The following is a 17,728-nucleotide window of genomic DNA, read 5'->3' on the forward strand; positions in this document are numbered from 1 at the left end:
ATGTCATCTATGAATAATGACAGTTTTACATCTTCTTTCCCAATTTGGATATGTTTTATTTCTTCTTCTTGTCTAATTGCTATGGCTAGCATTTCCAGTACTATGTTGAACAGGAGTGGTGAAGTGGGCATCCCTGTCTTGTTCCTGTACTTAGGTGAAATGGTTTTAGTTTCAAAAGAGGATATAAGGAAGGCCAAGAGACATATGAAAACATGCTCTAAGTCACTGATCATCCGAGAGATGCAAATCAAAACAATAATGAGGTACCATCTCATACCTGTCAGAATGGCTATCATCAACAAATCAACAAATGACAAGTGCTGGCGAGGATGCAGAAAAAAAGGAACCCTCATGCACTGCTGGTGGGAATGCAGACTGTTGTAGCCACTGTGGAGAACAGTATGGAGTTTCCTCAAAAAGCTAAAAATGGAACTCCCATTTGACCCAGTGATGCTACTTCTAGGAATATATCCCAAGAAACTAAAAACACCAATTATAAATGCACCCCCATGTTCATAGCAGCACAATTTACAATAGCTAAGATTTGGAAACAGCCTAAGGGCCCATCAGCAGATGAATGGATTAAGAAAGGGTAGTACATCTACACAATGGAATATTATGCTGTTGTAAAAAGGAAGAAACTCCTACCATTTGCAACAGCATGGATGGAACTGGAGAGCATTATGCTAAGCGAAATAAGTCAGTCAGAGAAAGATAAATATCACATGATCTCACTCATTTGTGGAATATAATGAACAACAGAAAGTGATGAACAAAAACAGATCCAGAGACATTGAAGCATCAATCAGATGCTCAAACATCAGAGGAAAGGTAGGGGAGGGTGGGGGTAAGGGGGAGAGATCAACCAAAGGACTTGTATGCATGCATATAAGCATAACCAATGGACACAGACAACAGAGGGGTAAGGGCATGAGCGGGAGGTGTGGGGGGACAATGAGGAGTGAAGGACACATATGTAATACCTTAATCAATAAAGAAAAGACAACAAACAAATAAATAAATAAAAAATAAAGTAGAAAGACAACATAATGAACCCTATGATCGTCTTCAACAATTGTCAACTCATGGCCAGTTTGTCACACTCCTTGCACCTCCCCCCAATAGTATTTGAAATACTAGTAACCATATCATTTCAGTATTTCAGCATATATCTCTAAAAGATAATGATTATTTTTAAAACAAAACTGCAATACCATTGCCACACATATAAAATTAACAATAACCTCTTAACATCATCAAATATCTAATTATTGTTCAAATTGCCAAAGGTCTCATAAACATCATACTTTTTAAAAGCAGATAGTTTGAATCAGTATTCAGATAAGAGCCACACATTGCAATAGCCTTTTTAAAACAATAGAACCTCCCCCAATTTCTCTTATCTCCCCCTTGCAACTTCTTTATTGAAGAAATGTCTTTCATTTATTTTCCTTTGGGCTGGATTTTATGTTGCATTCCTGGGGTATAGTATAACATATTCCTCTAGCTCCTTCTAACTCCTATATTTCCTAAAAATTAGAAATTATTTCAAAAGGCTTGGTCAGGTTCAGACTTGATGTGTGTGTGTGTGTGTGTGTGTGTGTGTGTGTGTGTGTTATAAAGACTATTTCATAGCATTTGCTTCCATCAGAAGAGACTGAATATCTCGTTTTCTCTTTAGAGGCTGTTAGCAGCCATTGATGTTTAATGCCCAGTGTCCCCATGTTTCTGCTTTGCTATTTCTTTTGTTCCCTATCACCTAGGGAGCTGGAGCTTCTGGGCAAGGCAGGGTCACAGGCAAAGTCTTCCAGCTTTGGACCACTAAGCATTTTCAGGGATCCATCACCCTAAATTCCTATCTGTCAGAATTATTTTTTAAAAAAACTATCATTCAACTCAATTAATGAACCTTCAGTAAATAAATATTATTGTAGCAATATATAAAACCAAGACAAATTTTAAAAGCATACAAAATACAGTGTTCTTATTGGACAAATGGGACCTTTATTTTGAACCTCCTCTGTGATCCTCCATTTCCACTTGTTCTTTCAATATCTATTTTTATTCTGGGTGAATTTCACTGTACAGTGGGGCCTTGACTTACGAGTGTCCCGACTAACAAGTTTTTCGAGATACCAGCTGTCTCTCAGCCGATTTTTTTCATTGAGTTGATAGAGTAATTTGAGTTAACGAGCTCCTTAACAAGCTCGGTCTCGGAACGAATTAAACTCGTAAGTTAAGGCCCCACTGTATTACTTATTCAGTGCTCTTTGAGAACCAGGATGCCTGGAATGTGCAGATCTTTGATTCCCTGCAGCTGATTCTCCTGAGAACCTCAAGGAGAATCTCACCTCTGCAGTTGTCTTTTCTCAAGGAGGCACAAACCTGACTAGTCTCCGCCCCGTGTTCAAATGGCTGTCTCTGAGCTGAGCAAGCTTGCCTTCCTTTTCTCCCTCTCTTTTCTCTTTTCCTTCCTCCTTTACTCCTCCTTTCTTTTTCTCTGTTTTAGCCAGCATGGTAGTCCCTTCTCCATATCTACTCTTAAACCTCCTGACACTGCTAAAAATCTGTGTTGATGCAAAGGTAATCTTGGGAATGGCAAATTGTGAACTTGATTGTAAGTGGCCAAAGCTGTCTTCACCATAGCATAGGGCAGTGGTTCTCAACCACCGTTTCTCAACCACGGTTTCCAGAAACTGTTTCCAATGTTGTGGCCCAACCCCATAACAAAGAAACAGAATTTCCAGAGGATGAGGCCCAGAAATCAGGATTTTAAAAAGATTCTCAGGTGATTGTAATGTGCAGCCATGGTTGAGAACCGCTGGCATAGGGATATGTGCATTCACTTAACAAATCCTGATAATGAGTTTCAACTGTGGAAGTGATATTTAAACTAAGTCTTCATATCATTAAAATAGCATAATTTCGCCCTAACCAGTTTTGCTCAGTGGATAGAGCATCAGTCTATGGACTGAAGGGTTTGGGTTTGATTCCAGTCAAGGGTACATGCTGGGGTTGCGGGCTCAATCCCCAGTAAGGGGTGTGCAGGAGGCAGCTGATCAATGATTCTGTCTCATCATTGATGTTTCTATCTCTCTCTCCCTCTCCCTTCCTCTCTGAAACCAATAAAAATATTTTCTTTTTAAAAAAAGATAGCATATTTGTGTAAAAGTAATTAAGGAAAATGTAGTGTAGTGCTATATTATTTTATTGAGGCACTGAACCCAAGTTGTTGGTTAATGAATTTGTCTTTTGTGTATGGTAACAACTTACCATATCAACTTTGCCTACTAAAGAAACTTGCAATATGTTGCTTCCTTGATATGTATGCAAATATGTGTAAGCACAAAACATCACAGTTATCATCATTCCCACCCCATTAGTAGTGGAGAAAAAATAACTTTTAGGCATGGGAAGTTTCAGGGTGTTGTAGGACATGGTCATCTGCCTTCCTCCATTATGGCAGGCTCTTGCCTTTCAGGTGGTAGTGGATGAAGGACCACCAATTCCCAACGTATCAACTTCTGAATTAATGCAAGGTTCTATAGGTCCATGTGTATGCCAGGCACCATCTCTGAGCCAAGTAAACTGTGATCTCTCATGTAGATGTATTACCATTTCCCCAATGTAGATAAAACGAGTATTGTTGCTATCATAGTACAAAGCCATTTAAAAGTATCATTGGCCTGACCAGGTGGCTCAGTTGGCTGATGCATCATCCCTGTATACCCAAAAATTGTGGGTTCAATTCCCAGTCAGAGCACATACTAGGCTGTGGTTTTTATCCCCACTTGAGCATGTGCAGGAGACAACCACTCAATCTCTCTCTTTCTTTTCCTCCCTCCTCCCCACTCCTCTCTCTCTCTCTAAAATCAATAGAAACATATCCTCAGGTGAGGATTTAAAAATAAATAAATACATAAAAGTATAATTGAAGTCATAGTACTAGCTCTGTCATTATGCATAGTTTTAAATATAATGAATACAAAAATGAAATTGTTATTGGGTACCTATGTTTGGAGGTGTGAGTGTATGTTTTGTGGTTGGAAATTCTTTGAAAAATTTTGACATTAAAATCAATCTTCATAAAATAGATGATAGTGATGTTTGAAAAACTGTGAAGGTACCAAATACCAATGAATTCTACACTTAAAAATGTTTTTTTCAACTTACAATGAAACACACACAACAAATGAGAGGACCTCATATTTAAAGAAACTGGGTGTCATTGGCCTAGACTTGGATTAATGTGACAAACACTTTACCATTACCAAGCAAAGCTCTTCCTGTAACTTCAAGTACTGGGAGAAATAAATATAGGACCTTGCATTTCTGGAGCTTATAGTCTAGTGGAGGTGGCACTTGCATCTAGGACTGAGGTGGAGCTTACATCTACCTTAGGTATATAGCATTTATTTTCCAGTAAAGGAGAAGGTTAGAGAAGTGAGTCAGGGAGAGGATCTATCTGGCAAAATGTAACTGGAGTCTTCCTAAGACAGCTACATTGGCTAAGTGCAGCATTATATTTTGATGTATAACTTTTGCATGGTTTCTAATGCTAAACCAGATTTGAATATGTATTAACTTCCATACAAAACAAAACAAAATAAAAACCAACAGGTAAGAATAAATAGTTATAAAATGCTAGAAGGTGAGGTAAAGCTTTCTAATGTAAACAAAGGTGTAATGATTAGGAAAAAATATTTTGGAGACATTTGTCCCTATCCAGATTATTTCTTCAGAGATTTGGATGTGGTGCAAGTGAAGTAACATGCCCCAAATTTACTGACTATTACTAGTAAACATGTGATTTGTAGGTTATTCCTTAATATTGGTCTGATAATTAGACTTTGTTTTGTTTCTAAATCTAGGGTCTTGGACTAGTGTATCACTTTCAACATTTTATTATCTATTAAGTCCCAAGATAGGTACTAAAATTTGTCAAATGAATTACATGGTTTTTATAATGTGATTTCCATTGAAAAATGCAGTACAACTTATAGCATTAGATATCTAATGTTTTAGTTAAAGAGGAGGTAGACAACAGTAAAGATCAAATACTATGAGTTAAGTTTAGAATAGTAAGGGAGGTTCTTACTCATTTGAAAACTGTCACCTCTTCATCCCATGAAGGGAGAAATAGATGACAAAAATTAAAACAATAATGACATTTCACTTGTAATATATAAGAGCCTCTAATTTTCTTATACATATTCTTCTTTCTAGGAAAAGCCATTGACGAAATCCCTACAACGTGGAGAAGACCTGCAATTTGATCAAGTATGTGACATGTCATATATGTTATATTCTCGTTTTTAATTATTTCAAAGTGTACAAAAGGCATGGGCTGGATGACAAGCTTCCTCATAGAGGGTGTGATCTTGGGAGCTGATCCTACAGCTTATTTACAGTTGTGGCTCACAGGAGACAGTCAGTAAATGTCTATTGATTTCAATGGCAAAGAACTGGAAAGTGTTGGAATAATATAAGTAAGCCCTCAATTGATTGTTTCCTAAATCTATGTATATCAGAATTAAACAAGCTGAGAAAAGATAAAGGAACTCCTATCTAAACTCTTATTTAGATTCTTCTGAATAAATGATACAGCAGGTCCTTGAATAACATGGGTTCATTCAATGTCATTTCCTTCTAATGTTGATGAGATTCTGTAGGAACTTAACCCTGTTTGTATAAATTATTCTATGGTAAGATCGGTTTTGTTATATGTCATTTTCTTTAAAGTCACAGACCCTATTGATGGCATTAAGTGAGGACTCACTGTGCTGTGATGATCAGATGTCTGCACTAGTGTTTATTCATGGTTTCATCCTGTATTATCTTGAGTGCCTACTATTTGCTTGAAACAATGCTAGGCCCTAGTGAGACAAAATCTAGGACAAGTGTTAGCCCTTCAAGAATACACAATCCTGTGAGAGAGAAACCACCTAGACCATAATTATAAAGCAGTATAATAATTTAGATGCTAATCAAGAAGGTTATACATGAACAAAATAAGACAAAATAAATACAAAGAAAGTTCTTTGAAAATAGATCAGAACTAGTAAAAGAACCTCCAACTCTAAATGGTAGATAAAACCAAATCTAGCAGATTCTGGTTCAGTAAGTTCAGGAGGGCTGTAAGCATGTTAAAGAATGAAGGATAATAGGATATCAGCGAAGTTGGAGATGTGTTTGTGGCACTTCTGAACTTCTGCAGTTAATGATAAGGAGGACAGCGTGTTCTCAAAATCCTCACTCAGTGCCAAGGGCAGAGTAAAATACTGCAGAAGGCACCTTAGCCTGATCTAACATAGTGGGGTTTATTGTCTCATGGAGAACACACAGGGAGTACACTTTCTGAAGGGTGTTAAAACTGCCTTTAATGTAGAATCAAAAAGAAAATTCTCTGGCCCTTACAGTCCAGACTCATTTGAGGACTGACCGAAAATGTAAGGACTGACCATAGAGAGAAAACTTCCATTTTGTATTTTATAAGCTGTTCGTGCTCACAGGCTCATGCTACAGCCAGTCTCAGAAGGCTGCATGGCTGCAGGAAGAGCTGGCTGGTTTCCAAAACGCTGCTGAAATGGAGTGGGGCTCCATTGTCATGGAGCTATCTTCTCTAGTCTGGTCACCTGGTAGATGCTCGCATGGTCAGAGACCCTGGATAAATGTTTGGGGTCATTATTTTGGAAATGTGGCACATTGTGGCTCTCACTAGTCTCTTTAAGAATGTAAATATTTATCATCTGTCTTGCATAATTTTTCACTCTATTTTACATACTTCATCTCTACCTGTTAGATCGTCATTGTTTTTTCCTCAAAAAATATGATGTTACTTTTCCCCAGCTTAGTGTACCTTTTTCTTTATTCTCTGAGGAAACAATACTTCTAAGTTTTAACATTGAAGATAATAGTTATCTTAAATAATTTGGCTTAAACACAATCTCTCATTTATTATTCAGCACTCTACTTCTGTATTTCAGCATTGTGGAAAAGAGATAGCCTTTGGGATTCAACAAACCTGAATTTAAATCCCCACTTTGCCACTTAGTTAGCTGTAATACTTTTGACTCTGTCCTGCCCCAGAGCTACTGAATCAGAATCTGCAGCTTAATAAGATCGCCAGGTGACCCAGGCACACAGTTAAGCTTGAGAAGCACTGATTTGTAACACATCTCTACATAGTCAGGTGGGAGCCAGTAAGTTGGTCACTGGTAACTTTCAAGTAAGACCCATACGATTATCCCCTCATCATTAAACCATAAATTTATTGTGAACAGTGAGAGATGGAGGCAACCTGCAAAGTTTATCCCAGGCCACATGGAAATATAACTAGAGTTGTGGGATCAATCCTCAAGAAGGGGCATGCAGGAGGTAGCCAATCAATGATTATCTCTCATCATTGATGTCTCTAGCTCTCTCTCCCTCTCCCTTCCTCTCTGAAATCAATAAAAATATATATATTTTAAAGTTATCTGGGGATTGATGAATGGATCAATTTAGTTGGGCAGAGGCGTGTATTGTTAAAAGATAACCTTCAGAAAGAGGCAACGTCATGACTCCCATTGAAATATAAAAGGAACATGTGCCAAAGATTTTATCTAACTCATTATTAAAGAGAGACATTACAACCAGTTTAGAAGAGAGCACAGAAAACAGACACTTTAATAAATCAGGAATGTGGAAATGAATGTGCAATCAGAGGCAAATCTGGCTTCTTCCACAGTGGGAGAGGGAAGTCAGTTGAACTTACTGGACAGATATTTTTTCTGTCTATAAGCAGAAATTATTTTGCTTTGCCATCAGTTATCCACCATACACACAGTTTTAAAATAGCTCAAAAGATGCAAAGCCTTCCTAGACTCAGAATCGGGTAACCCCTAGAGCAGTGGTTCTCAACCTTCTGGCCCTTTAAATACAGTTCCTCATGTTGTGACCCAACCATAAAATTATTTTTGTTGCTACTTCATAACTGTAATGCTGCTACTGTTATGAATCATAATGTAAATATCTGATATGCAGGATGGTCTTAGGCGACCCCTGTGAAAGGGTCGTTCAACCGCCAAAGGGGTCGCGACCCACAGGTTGAGAACTGCTGCCCTAGAGAGATGTGTGCTAAACAATGTACACTTTTCTACCGAAACACAAAATTTATCTGCAATGTGGGAGACATAGGGTAGGAAGGGACCAGTTTGTGAGAGACCTCAATGCCAGTGGGTGGAGCCTAATCCCATGCATGCCAGTAACAAAATAATCATAGTGGGGACTTGATGTTACTCTGGGGAAGCAATATTCATGAACAGAGAGATCCTTGAAGTTTGGAGGCATTTGAGAAGTTTGGGCATTGATAAAGACTTGAAGCTGAAAGGGCCAGAGCTAAAATAGACACAGTAGGAACTCTAAAGAATGATTATAAACAAAATTATATATGAAGACTCAATATTTGTTGAGAGGAGGAGAAACAAAAAGGAACTGTAGTTTTCATCCCTGATTTGGAGCCATTTCCATTCAATTCAATGAACATGTGTGGCTGAAACCTCTAGGATCTGTGTACTGTACTGGGGTCACAAAACAGCCCTGCCCTTGAGAAATTTTCAAGCTCAAGAGGAAAACAGACCTCTAAACAAATAATAGTGCTTTGTAAATGAGATAGCAGAGGAACATGTCAATCAAGTGCTGGTGGACTCAGGGGAGTCGTTAATGAAGCTGGAAGGGTGGACAGGTGTGTCACAGAAAGTAATCAAAGGGCAGTGATGTTTTAAGATACCTGTTATTCAGATGAACAAGATGGGCTGGCTCATGCTAGGCAGGAAGAGCTGAGTGGACAAAGATGCTGACAGTAAGAAGAGCAGAGAGCTGGAAAGTGCCCTGAGGTGAAGCTGGAAAGGTAGACAAGAGCCCATCGCTCCAAGGGCCACAGGGGCCACACTGAAGAGCCTGGACTATTTTCTTTGGAAAAGGAGCTCTTCAAGCCGAGGAAGGCTGTGCTTGGGAGAGGTTATGGATCAGTTTTATATATTCTGGGTTTTCAGTGAGGGTAGAATATCTCAGGAGAAATAATGGACTTACTCACTTATATGGTTACTCAGCAAATACTGAAAGATCAGAAAGAGAGTAGGACAGTGGGTGAAGAATTTCACAGGGAAACATAGTTAGAAAATGAGACCCACAAAAGAATGCCCAGAGAAATGGTGGCCAAAAAGTGAGAGAACCCTAAGAAGACAAAACTTTCCAGGACAGGGGTGGCCCGTGAAGACAGTCTGTGCAGGGACCCTCATGAAAGAACCAGAGATCAGCAGGCAGGAGCTCATTGAAGTTGGTGTTGAGAAAGCCTTTTGTTATAGTGGCTATTCATTGACTTGTGGAATACATTTTAATAGTTGATAGATTAATATTAAATATTTTAGGAGACTGACTTTTACACTAAGTTTAGTAACTGACTAGGATTGGCAACACTTACATTAAAAAGCAGTCCTAGCACCAGTTTCCTATTTCTGATCTGTGGAAAGCTTCCTGTGAAAGAAGGACATGGAGAGCTTCCCATGGTAACTCCAAGTGACTTTCTTCTGTTATCAAAGCCTATAGACATCCTTTAGGCTTGTCTATAGGCTTTGGCATTGGTATAAAGGCCAAGGCATTTTATTTAGGACTAGTGGCCCAGTGCACAAAATTTGTGCACGGAGGGGAAGTTCCCTCAGCCCAGCCTCACCCTTTCTAATCAGGGACTCATTGTGGGATGTTCAACTGCCGATTTAGGCCCGATCCCTGTGGCAGTCAGACATCCCTCTCATAATATGGCACCGCTGGCTCCTAACTGCTCACCTGCCTGCCTGCCTGATCACCCCTAACTGCCTCTGCCTGCCTGCCTGATAGACCCTAACCCAGCCGTGGGCAAACTACAGCCCACGGGCCGGATCCGGCCCATTTGAAATGAATAAAACTAAAAAAAAAAAAAAAAAAAAAAGACCGTACCCTTTAATGTAATGATGTTTACTTTGAATTTATATTAGTTCACACAAACATTCCATCCATGCTTTTGTTCCGGCCCTCTGGTCCAGTTTAAGAACCCATTGTGGCCCTCGAGTCAAAAAGTTTGCCCACCCCTGCGCCTAACCTCTCTACCTGCCTGCCTGATAGCCCCTAACTGCCTCTGCCTGCCTGCCTGCCTGATCATCCCTAATTGCCCTTCCCCTGCCAGCTTGATCTCGCCCCTAACTGCCCTCCCCTGCTGGCCTGATCACCCCTAACTGCCTCTGCCTCAGCCCTCACCACCATGGCTTTGTCTGGAAGGAAGTCGGACGTCTGGAAGATGGCCAGTAGACCCAGTCTAATTAGCATATTACCCTTTTTTAAAAAATATGTTTTATTGATTTTTTACAGGGAGGAAGGGAGAGAGATAGAGAGCTAGGAACATCGATGAGAGAGAAACATCAGCTGCCTCCTGCACATCTCCCACTGGGGATATGCCCACAACCCAGGCACATGCCCTTGACCGGAATTGAACCTGGGACCTTTCAGTCCGCAGGCCGACGCTCTATCCACTGAGCCAAACCTGTTCCAGCAATATTACCCTTTTATTATTATAGATAGATTATATAGTATAGCATTGCTTAAATGGGGGTTGGGGGGCCTTTTTCAGCAGGAGGAGATGCTCTTGGCAGACAAAAATACATAATCCCTTTATCTGGATTGATAGCCAGCCATATACACTATATTGCCAAACTGGTCATTAAAAAATCAAACCACTTTCTTACACCTTACACCAAACAGCTGTTGCCCTTAAAACCCCTCCTCAGCCCCCACCTTAGGTTCTGCCTTTGCAGTTCACCCAGATTTGGTTCTGATTGTTCGGTTTCTATGCCAGTCAGCATCAAAAGCTCCGCCTCCTAGGCAGCCATTGGCTCCTTACAGTTCACCCAGATTTGGTTCGGATTGGTCGGTTTCTATGCCAGTCAGCATCTTCGGGCCTATATTTGGGCCTGATCAGAGAGGCAGGGCTGATCAGCAGCCCCTGGCACAGGCCCGGAGAGAAAGAGAGAGGCAACGTCTGATCAACAGCTGCCATGGAGGCTGCAGATCAGACCCTGCCTCTCTCTCCGGGCCTGAGCTGCAGCCCCCTTGGCAGTTAGTGCTGGGTCACCTCGCCCACAGCGGTGGCAGTCAGTGCTGGGTCACTACGGCAACCCAGCACTGACTGCAGGACTGACTTCCGGTGTTTGGTCAGCCTTTGGTTGGTCGTTACGGACCCTGGGTTTTTATATATTAGGATTCTCCAATGAAACAACAGCTAATCTATGATGAGTGTGGACCTGGGTAGATGGTGACCAAATGCAGTTCAACTATCCAATCATAAACAACACTCTCACCACAATAACCCTCACCAGAGGGAGAACGTAACCCTCACCTGGTGGAGGATGCATTAGATGAAATTTCTAGCTGTTGAATAAAGTAAGAAATGAATCTTTATTTTATGTACCTTCCAGCTGCATATGTTTTCTTGCTGATTTTTTTTTTTTTTTTTTTTTTTTTTTGCTTTTGGGCCTTTTCTCATATCTAATGATGACATAAACATGCTATAAGTTAAATGACACAAACAATTGTGTGATACAGGATGTTTTTCTATTTGAAGTATTATCACTCTGACATTGTTTCTTAATACAGTCTCATACAGTAAGTGGAAGGGATTTGCTGTCCACATAATAAAATATGATTGCTCCCTAAAGGACCTTTGCCTGAGCAGCCAGAAGTAGGACTCAGATCCTTATTTTCACAGATGAATTTTCACATTGGCATTGCATAATTAACATGTGGGAGACAGAAAGTATACGGGGTGACTAAGACTGGCGGTCTCCTAGCATCCTGAGGAGATAGGAAGGCATTTCAAAGAAAGCCTGATGAATAGTGTAATTTTCTCAGAACACTTCAAGGGAAATGACTGCAAAAAAGCCATTGCCTGGCCACTGGATGTGTCTTATCTCTTCTTTCATATGGAGGTGTCAGCAGTGTGACAGGCACAGAAATAAGGTTCAGGGATGAAGAAGTGAGACAGGAAGAGGAAGCATTACCATGCATATCTGATTCAGAAGTTGACTTGAAGAATAGTTCTTGGTTGCAGAAGGGTGAGCAGAGTCAAAAAGGGCTGTATGTATTTTACAGAAAACTCTTACACTGAGTAAAATACAGGTACTTAACTCTGTGCCTTTCTGCCAGTGAGTGTGTTCATTCTTCTCTTATACTTTGGCTCAAACATATTTTTCAGGATGGTTGAGGTTCCTGAGAGTCTGATGTATAGATGAGTTAGACCTCTAATAATTGGTTTTATTTAACTGATTGATTCTGGTTTCAAAGTAATTATTAGCTCAGTGTCTTTTCCCATTTGCTTTGGAATAACCGGTTGTTGGCAGCAAACCTGAGGACCCCAGTGTTCGTTTTCCTTTCTCCTATGAAGCTGATGTTGGACACGCATTGCTCAGCTACCGCTACAAAGAGCAGTTCAAAGTCACTGTGTTTATACCTGCTGGAGCCAGAAAAGTGTGGGAACATAAACTGCAGAGTTCTAATGGAGACCCTAAGAGTTTCTGCTTGGATAAAATATAGATTGGTGTTTTTGATTTTTTTATATAATATAACTAGAAGCAACAATTATCTGCTTTGATAAATTCTTTCATCAACTTCTGTCATCAACTTAGCCTATGATCTCCTCAAAGTAAAAATGTTTTGTTATCTGTGCTTCAGTTTAAACTAGAGGGAGCTCATCAGGCTGGGCCAGCAAGGGGGAGGAGCTGCGGGCGGTTGGCCAGCCGGACTAATGATGGGGTAATGGGGGCCGATAGGGGGTGGGGCCAGCTGGGGGTGGAGTTAATTGGGGCCCAGATCAGGCTGGTTGGCTGCCTCAGTGTGCATCATAGCCACCAGTTGTTCTGGTAGTTCTGGTTGTTCCACCATTCCAGTTGCTGGGCTTTTATATATAGAGATATTTGGAAATGGCAGAAGGAAAAAAAGAAACAGACATTTTTGAAGGTCTGCTATGTGCCCTCTCAGTATAGTATCTCATTTAGTCTTCATAAAAACCCAGTGAAGTAAGTATTCTTGAGTCCTGTTTTACAGCTGAAACAGAGCTTCAAAGAAATGGCAACATGCCCATGCTCATGCAGCCAATATAGGGCAGAGCTGAAACTTGAACTCAAGACAAGCTGATCTTCCCAGTACACTCAGGCAGTTAAGAAAATATGGCTTGTGAAGGATCACTCACACATATGGTGTTCTGAGAACATTAAGTCGCAGCTATTTGCAATTCAGTGTAACATATTATTTACTGATGTGATTTGTATAAATTTGAGATAATTCCAAATAATTTACTCAAACATTGTAAGTAACTTCTATTGGTGTTTTCTTCTAGATGTTATGTTTTGTGGCATCTTAGTTTCTTATATGTTAAATGTGCCATCTATAAACAGGAAACACATGGTAAAATAAATCCATACATTTATAATAGAGCTACTGACCTTTATTTTTTTAAAATATTTTATTGATTAAGTTATTGCATATGTGTCCTTATCCCCACATTACCCCCCAGGCTCCCCACTCATGCCCTCACCCCCCTGTTGTCTGTGTCCACTATATGCTTGCATATAAGTCCTTTGGTTGATCTCTCCCCCTTACTCCCACCCTCCCCTACCTTCCCTCTGAGGTTTGATGGTCTGATCAATGTTTCTCTGTCTCTGGATTTGTTTTTGTTAATCAGTTTATGTTGTTCATTATATTCCATAAATTAGTGAGATCATGTGATATTTATCTTTCTCTGACTGGCTTATTTCACTTAGCATAATGCTCTCCAGTTCCATCCATGCTGTTGCAAATGATAAGAACTCCTTTTTTACTGCAGCGTAGTATTCCATTGTATAGATGTACCACAATTTTTTAATCCACTCATCTATTTATGGGCACTTAGGCTGTTTCCAAATCTTAGATATGGTAAATTGTGCTGCTATGAATATAGGGGTGCATATATCCTTTCTAATTGGTGTTTCTAGTTTCTTGGGATATATTCCTAGAAGTGGGATCACAGGGTCAAATGGGAGTTCCATTTTTAGTGTTTTGAGGAAACTCCATACTGTTCTCCACAGTGGCTGCACCAGTCTGCATTCCCACCAGCAGTGCACAAGGGTTCCTTTTTCTCCTCATCCTCGCCAACACTTGTGGTTTGTTGATTTGTTGATGATAGCCATTCTGACAGGTGTGAGATGGTACCGCATTGTCGTTTTGATTTGCATCTCTCGGATGACCTTTAACACATAGACAGCCAGATATTTCTTCAGCAAATGAGTTTATTTGGGAACAATAAAGAATTGCAGTTTTCGACATGCAGTCTATGGTGAACCACAAGCAAGTCCAGAGAAACAATGGAGGAATGTTCTCTTATGGACTTGGGAGGGGCTGTTATAAATGAAGAATCCATTGGAGGAAACTGAAAGAAGTGTAGGAGCTTCTCATTGACTCAATATGGCAATCTCCTGTTGGCTGAGATGTTAACCTGGTAAGAAGGAACCTTTTCTTCCTCCTGCAGAGGTAGTGATGTGGCCTCACTTCCTGTCAAGATGCTCCTATTAGTGACACAAAGAGTTCTCTGTTCCAGCCTCCTGACTCTTTTTTTAAATCCTCACCTGAGGATATGTTTGTTTGTTTTTTTCAAATTGATTTTAGAAAGAGAGGAAGGAAGAGAGAGAGAAAAAAAGAGAAAGAGAGAGACATCTCTCAGTTGCCTCCCATACATGCCCTGACTGGAGATCAAACCTGCAACCTAGATATATGCCCTGATGGGGAATTGAACCCACAACCTTTTGGTATACCAGACAAGGCTCCAATCAACTGAACTACCTAGCCAGGGCCCAATTCCTTTTTAATTTAGGTTTCTGTTCACTAATTTTCACAGAGCTAAAATAACTTTTTACCATCTTGCGTAGTAATGACTTTCCTGGAAAGGAAGGAGATGAAATTCTAGTATCACAACATCAGTTCTAATGCTACATCTCAGTGAAAATCTATTTAAAATGTATAAGTGAAAAATATAAGCAATTAAGAGTAAAAGCAAATTAACTGTCATTGGTTTCATATTAGTGTTACTCAGTGTTTCTTACATTGTTCTTCAATGAAACAATGTCTTTAAATGGACCAAGATGTTAAAAATCAAATAATAAAGATCCTAATTTTCAAAACTATGTATTTGATGTATAGATTTTTATAATTTTAAGTTTTTGTAATACATTATTCATACGCCTTTGATGTCTATCATGACTTGTTGAATGCTATAATCTAGTAATAGCATATGTGATTGATTTAAAAAAATGGATTACTTTAATAGATTCTTATTTTGTGGTATTACCTAGAGAGTACCCGGACCCCCAGCGCTTGGCCACTTGAACTACTTTGAGAAATTAAACCGTCAACGAAGTTACTTTAAAATTTTTCATTAAATGTACCATGCAGGACAAGACAGCCTTATCATTGTAAAATATGGAATGACTTCACTGAGTAATTAATAAAATATTTTGGGTGAAGTTTCCTTATTTGCATTCAGCAAGTATAATAAATGCTTATGAAAAATTAATGTCTTAGCTACAGCATAAAGGACAGTCTCTTTTAGCCTATTTATACATAAAATGCCAAAATAAACATTAAAGAATCATTTGCAAAGTACATTTTTCATTCCCCTCTACCCTCCCAAAAAAGAAAACACCGGTATGAAATAATTCTGTGATTCCGTACACTTCATCTCCCAAAGCTGCACAGCACCGGGCTCATCTACGGTGGAAGAATATGATCATTTAAATGCAACAGAGCATCTTTGTGCATGGGCCTGCCCCCTTTCACCAGCAGCACAGAGCTAGAATTCATCTCGCCATGGGCTCTGCTTCCTCTAAGTGAAGGAGTTGAATAACCAAGAAGGCAGCTAGAGCTTCCTCCCTTCCTGAGAGCTGAGGGCCAGATCTTTGCAAATCCTGCCCTTCCTTCCTGAGAGCCTGACTGAAAAGGGCAGTAACAGAGGATTGGAAACGCAACACAGCCACCCATGCCGACCCTTCATCTCTTTGGAGATGGTCTCAGTGTATTTGCCAAGGAAAATGTGCCCAGACGATGTAATACTAAAAATCGCTTCAGTATAAATTTTTACTTTACTTTTTAAATATTATTAATTTTGGGGAGTAACTTTGGTTAATAAAATTATATAGGTTTCAAGTGTACAATTTTATAATACATCATCTGTATATTGCATTGTGTGTTCACCACTTAAAGCCAAGTCTCCTTCTATCACCATATATTTGACCCCCTTTATCCTTTTCTAACCCCCACCCCCCAACCCTCCTTTCCCTCTGGTAACCACCATATTGTTGTTTGTGTCTGTGAGTTTGTTTGTTTGTCTTATTTGTTCATTTGTTGCTTTCAGTTTTATATCCCACATATAAAATACTGCCTTTTGTGACAACATGCATGGATCTTGAGGATATCATGCTAAGCAAAATAAGTCAGATGGAAAAAGTCAAGAGGACTTTTTAATGAGTAGACAAAATCATTATAGCTGAGGTTGGAAGGACACTACTGGTGTTCTCAATGGAGAATGTGGGTTATACCTAAGTGCAGTAGCAGAATTTTATATGCCGTACCCATGGAAGTTTAAGAGTCAAATGTAGGTTCATATCACCTTTATGGGTCTGTAGTGAGTAAGAAACTTGTAATTACCCCACACAAGTATGTTAAATAAACTTTTTATTTTAAAATTATTTTGGATTTACAGAAAAGTTTCAAAGATAAAACAGACAGTGGTTATATAATTCATACCCAGTGTCTCCTATTAACATCTTAGCATGGTACATTTGTCACAACCAAGAAACCAACATAAGTAAATTATTATTAACTAAACTCCATGCTTTATTTGTGTTTCCTTTGTTTTTCCCTAATATCTCTTTTCTGGTCCAAGATGCCATCTGTGATACCACATTACATTCAGTCACCATGATTCCTTATGTCTCATCCAGACTTATACAAGTATTTTTTAATTATTGAAATATAACAGTAAATGCTTTCAGATTTTATTACATATGCAATAATTAAGAATCAATTAATCCATGGTCAGGGACTCTATTCAGATCCCCTTTTCCCTGTGGGAGGAACCCCTTCATTTCCCAACTGAAAACATTTTAGATGATGGAAACTTTCTTGTCCTGGGGTATTTTTAAATACAACTGGTAAATTACTCCCTTCACACGCCATGATTTGTTTCCTTCAAAAATGTACTGCTATTCTACCCACAGGAACAATAGGAAAATATGTGGCTATGGAGGAAAAGGGGCTCTTTTTTAATAATTAGATTTTTTTTTTAATTTAAAAACAAAACTAAGGGTGACTAAGTTCATAAGGCAGGCTGAATGCAATAACTTATTTATTTTTAAATTATATTAACCCATAACCAAAGATCACGGACAATTTTGTGTAGGTACATATAACCATAATTATAAGAGATAGAACATGAAATAAGGCTGTCAAGATAGAGAATTTAAGGGGTACATTAATAATTTTGTTCAATCTTAGAGATTCTTTTTAAAGGTGACAGTGGAAAGTCCTATTAACATGAAGCATGTCAGCTCCCATCGTGCTGGTTTCCTGCTTTATAAATGGAAGTTAAACGTAGCCTGCTTAGCTCCAGAAATATTTTAAGTCAACTAAGGTT

At 39.3% G+C, this 17,728-nt stretch overlaps 1 protein-coding gene across 12 annotated transcripts in view; it reads left to right on the forward strand.

Annotated features, from left to right (window-relative positions):
* Window positions 1-17,728, forward strand: part of FRY (FRY microtubule binding protein) — a 608,287-nt gene that overhangs the window by 288,190 nt on the left and 302,369 nt on the right. For all 12 annotated transcript variants that reach the window (XM_059684112.1, XM_059684113.1, XM_059684114.1 and 9 more), the window contains one exon: window positions 5,227-5,280. In XM_059684112.1, the coding sequence (XP_059540095.1) occupies window positions 5,227-5,280 (54 nt within the window). The remainder of the gene's footprint in view (window positions 1-5,226; window positions 5,281-17,728) is intronic.

The sequence above is a fragment of the Myotis daubentonii genome, chromosome 2 (assembly GCF_963259705.1).
Source record: "Myotis daubentonii chromosome 2, mMyoDau2.1, whole genome shotgun sequence".
Classification (NCBI taxonomy): Eukaryota; Metazoa; Chordata; class Mammalia; order Chiroptera; family Vespertilionidae; genus Myotis; species Myotis daubentonii.